We start from the raw sequence: 5,140 nt of genomic DNA on the forward strand, positions 1-5,140 counted from the left end.
TACAGTGTACACCATGTAGATACTATGTTTTTGGGTAATAGCTGTTTGGCAATTATTCTGTTGCTGTAAGAACCCCCCCCCCCCCCCCCCCCCCATTTTTTCTAAAATATTTTTAGATACAAATAAAAATGAAATGTCCTTATTTAGCAAATAAAATAAAACAAACACACGGACACTAAGGTCAGTCTCAAAAAACTCAGAACAGACAAAGCCAAGGGAGGCGTACATGGAAGGGAACTACTGAGAGAATGAGGAATATGTTTGCATGTGAGTGGAGTGTCAGGTGAATCTACAGGCAGGTGGGAGTGGCAGCATCTGAAGTGTCAACAGAGTGCATGATGGGAACATAAAAAGCAGACTGACCGATTAACGAACAACAGAAAACCAAAATTATCACAGGTCTGTTTGCTTTGACATTACAACATCTAAACAGAGAAGTGTTTCACTCGCACTGCTAAAATCACACACTGACTTTTACGTTGTCGTCTCTCCTGTGTAGCAGACTGATCATTTGGTAAGAAAACATTCATTCAGTTTATTAATTTTGTGCATTGCAATGAAAAAAAAAGGCTTTATTTGATTTTTTTAGTTTTTGTTTTGTATGTGCTTTACAAAATGAGGCAAGTTCCTGTTTTTGTGTCTTATTTGTGTAATGATTCTTTTCTTCATGTTTTTCCAGGTGATGGGTTTTATGACAGACATCATGCTACTGAGTTTCCTCATTATTCCAAGTGAGCCATCTCATTTCAGTCATTTACAGTCTGTTAGATCAGAGCAGACAGATACTTGACAAAGTCAAGTATCTGAGGATGTTGAAAGAACAAGAGATAAAAAGCAAACCCACGACTCTTAAAGTCAGATTGTTCATCATGGATTTTCTCTTTATCTACATTTCTATATTTTCATGATATTCTGTTTTTCAGGCACTGTGGCTGCTTGTCCTCCAAACACACACCTGTTCATCACTGCACCAACAGAGATGGAGGCTCTGAGTGGATCTTGTTTACAAATCCCATGTAACTTTAGTGATGCTGGATCAGAAAAGTTTGACAGCACAAGACCTGTGCTTGCAGTGTGGATTAAAAATAATCATACTGATTTGAAAAGTCATCCAGAAAACGTGATCTTCAACAGCAGTAAGACAGTTAACATCTATCCAATGAATATTACAGGAAACCTGACACAGAGAAACTGCACCACTCTGTTTTCCAATTTAATCACAAATTATACAAACACATACTACTTCAGAATTATGAACTCAGCATTCATGGCAACAGCTGTTTGTGATCCTCTTCAAATAACAATTAAAGGTAAGAAAGTTTCCTCTAATTTCTATAAACAAAGTATAATCAGCTGCAGCTTTTATTCGAAACAACTAAAAAATAAATTATGAACAAATGTAACAGAAATGAGCACATTTAAGTGTTTTGTGTTTAGCTGGAAACTCGGAAAATTAAGGCGGCTCAGGACAATAATTAGTCTTCTGGGGTCTTTATTGTGAGCAGTAAAATTGGGAATCAGTAAAAAAAACTGTAGTAAAGACAGAAAAAAAAATAAAATAAAAAACAAAAGAGAAGAAATCCTGCATACAAAGAAAAAGTCACTGTTTAAAAGCATATTTATGATTTTTTGTTATGTTTAAATTGTCACGGCAGGGTGTGCTGGTGTGTAGATGAGGTAGATCCAAAAGCAGACACGGTGAAGACAGAACTAAGTTTCCAAAAATAAAGCGAGCCTTTATTGTGGCTGATGGCATGAGAACAACTCTAGAGACACACTGAAACTGGGAAAACTAAGGGGACTATGAACACTGTATAAACTAAAAGACAATGACACTCTGTGAAAAGATTATGAAATACTATGAATACAGAGTAACTAGGGATGCTATGAAACACGCTGAAACAATGAGGGTAAAACTGTAAAACCTGTGGCAAAGATAACAGACGACCTGACAAAAAACATTAAGAGACAAAGGACTTAAATATACACATAATGTGATTAGGGGGAGTGGAGACACATGAGGAAATAGCTGACTAGGATGAACATAATGATACACAGGAAATGTAAACCAAAAACACAAAGACATGGAAACTGGACTTTCACAATAAACAGGAAAACATGACAAGACGCAGGCATGACACAAACTTGACAACATTAACCAGACAGCCAAGAAACATGACCAATAACAAACAATAAACAACAAGGGGAGTTTTAACACAGGGAAAGATGACACAAAGAAATTAAGAAACAAAGGACTAATGGCAACCTAGAAATTGACTGGATGAGCTAAACTGAAACTAGAACACAAATTAATACAAAATGACACATTAACAACATACACACGGTACCCAGTACCGTGACATAAATAGTCTGGTTTCCATGGAAATTTCACAAGTTACTGTTCAACAAACTAACGTCTTGACACAAGTCTCTCTCTACATCTCTTCCCCAACCTTTCCTGCACTTACAGGGGACATAAAAGGAAGAATCCTGTCTGTTAGTGATTAAAAACTAAAACGGCATTTGCATATTTGTCACTTCTGCATGTTTCAACTGAAATAATATTTTATGATAAGACAAAGACTGAATAAAAATTGCAGTTTTTGAATGATGATTTTATTTTTAAGGAAAAATGTTATCCAAGCCCCTGTGTTAATACTTAAATGTCTTGGCAGCAAGAACTGCAAGTGTTTTTGATAGCTGGTAATGAGTCATTCACAGTGCTATTGAAGAATTTTGGTTCCCTCTTCTTTGCTTAATAATTTTATTCAGCTACATTTTCCAAGCATGAACAACTTGTTTAAAATCAAAGCATTACATTTAATTTTGGATTTCACGTGATAAACGTCACCTTCATTCAGGGTTTTTTTTTTACTTTTTATTTTTTTGAGTCACAGACCATAACACAACCACCACCATCTTTTACTCAGGTTATCTTTGTCTAATATTAAACTGAATTTTAATCCGAAACTTTTAAGTGAGACAAATATGCAGGATTTCAGGAAGGAGGACAATACCTCACTTTGGTTTTTAATCCATTGTTGTGGCTGATCTTCATCTGTTTCTTGACGGTATTATTAGTTTACAAACTGTGTTTAATGTGAAACCACAGATTCTCCTTGGAGGCCCAATATTACAATCTCAGGTGATCTGAAGGAGAAGGAGTCTGTCACTATAACCTGCTCAGCTCTCACTCCCTGTCCACACTCCCCTCCTCAACTCACCTGGAATCTCCAACAAGACTCTCACAGCAAAATAGAGGAAAACACAGATGGAAGCTTTACAACTAAAATCCAGCAGAACATCACTCTGTCAGACACACATGATGGAAAGAAGATCAGCTGCTCTGCCAGATATCCTGTGAACCAAGGAAACGACACCAAGACAGCAGAGACAGAAGAGACTCTCAGTGTTTCATGTAAGACAATCAGAGTTTGTTGTTGAACTGAATCTTAAAGGACAAAATGATGTATGGGATATCTCTTTCTTTTTTCTCTCCAGATGCTCCTAAAGACACCTCAGCATCCATCAGTCCAACATGTTTGGTGTCAGCAGGCAGCTGGGTGAACCTGACCTGCTCCAGCAGAGCCAAACCTCCAGTCAGCAGCTTCACCTGGTTCAAGAAGAGCAGAGATGGAGCTGTGAAAGTATCTGAAGGAGAGATTTACAGCTTCAATGTAACAGATGGAGGAGTTTATTACTGTGTGGCCACTAATGATCTGGGTAATCAGACATCAGCAGAGATTAACATGACTGTTAAAGGCCCATTGCCTAAAGAGGAAAGTATGTGCTCCCATCATTTTTTTAAAACTTTTTTGTATCTATTATATCTTTCATTTAAAAAAACTACTTCAAGTAGTAACGAAGCACAGCCTGAATCAATATGTCAACATAAAATCTTTTTTTTTTGTTACTTCATGATTTCTGTGCTTCAACAGACAAACTGTGGCAACATATTGGTGTAATTATTGGGATCATTTTACTCTTAATCTTACTCTGCTTGATAATCTTTGTTTGGTAAGTATCACACATGAAAGTAGAAAACACATACTGTTAGTGTCAAAGATATTTTATCTGCAAATTAAAATATCTGTTTTCCAACAGATTAACTTTATTCACAATTATATTTAGTAGAGTTAATTTAACAGCCTCTTGTGTCTTCCAGCTGGTTAAAATCAAAGCATCAAAGACAACAACAGACTCAGGTAAGGGAATTAAAACAAAACAAAACAAAAATCTATCTGCAGGATAACTGACTGTTCTAGTGATTATTTACAGTAGCATCTTTGTCAGAGCAGTCTGATCATTTAATGTAACAAAAAAATAACAGAGTCAGCTTAAGGAATATTCTATTATTTTAATTCCATAGATTCAAATAAATGAAAAGCAGGTTGTTGAAGAACCAGGAAGTAAAACAGAGGAAGTTGAAGAAAACATCCATTATAGTGAGATTAACATTTCCAAGCATCAAGCATCCTCTGACTCAGTGCAGGAGAGAGGACAGGAGCAGGACACAGAGTACGCACAGGTGCAAATCAGCAAGCCAGAAAACAACTTAACACAGAGTCCTCATGTCCAGGAGGAAGTCTATAGTGAGGTGAAGAAAATTTAAAATGTTGTAAAATGACATTACTTCAGCGTTGACATACACACATGGAGCCTTTCTGTGGGTCATTTTCACAGTTCAGTGATGACAAAGAAACAACACCCTGCAACTTTTCATGTTCTGTTTTCATTTTCTTGTGTTCATGAAAAATCTGAATAAGCAGAAGTTTCAGCACTTCAATAAGGAACTGGTTTCACATGTCAGCCGATTCTGTTCTGTAAAACTGAAAATCAAAACCTACACATGCTGCAGCTTCGTTTGAGTTTTTTCTGCACTCTGCACTCAACACTTGTGTCAAGCTCACGTTTCCCAGTCTATGCCTCTCTTTTATTTTGACATTCTTGTGTTCCATGTCCAGTGTGTTTCATTTTGCTTCCCTTGTGTCATCATGTTTATTTTGTAATGGCTGTTTCCACTTCCCCCATTATCCCTCTGTGTATTTCAATCTTCTGTCTCCCTTTGTTTATCTGTTTTTATTTGTGTCATGTCACTGGAATTCTCAAGTCTCATCATGTTCATGTTTCTCAAGTCTAG

General features: G+C 36.6%; 1 protein-coding gene across 2 annotated transcripts; it reads left to right on the top strand.

The window, feature by feature from the left end:
* Positions 1–227: 227 nt before the first annotated feature.
* Positions 228–4,612, top strand: LOC309714714 (cell adhesion molecule 3-like; the record flags this gene model as incomplete). 2 transcript variants are annotated; one of them, XM_082547364.1, is made up of 7 exons in its annotated part: positions 228–731; positions 924–1,310; positions 3,113–3,418; positions 3,502–3,783; positions 3,939–4,017; positions 4,166–4,205; positions 4,370–4,612. In XM_082547364.1, exons 1-7 carry the CDS (start codon positions 653–655, stop codon positions 4,610–4,612), a joined length of 1,416 nt encoding a protein of 471 aa, XP_082403490.1. In that variant the 5' UTR covers positions 228–652. The 2 variants fall into 2 exon arrangements, with proteins under 2 accessions (XP_082403490.1, XP_082403489.1); XM_082547363.1 differs by lacking the exon at positions 4,370–4,612 and having other exon boundaries at positions 228–514; positions 680–731; positions 3,502–4,241.
* Between the last annotated feature and the right edge of the window lie 528 nt (positions 4,613–5,140).

This window comes from Aulonocara stuartgranti, assembly GCF_965226115.1.
Source record: "Aulonocara stuartgranti genome assembly, chromosome: 9".
NCBI classification, from domain to species: domain Eukaryota; kingdom Metazoa; phylum Chordata; class Actinopteri; order Cichliformes; family Cichlidae; genus Aulonocara; species Aulonocara stuartgranti.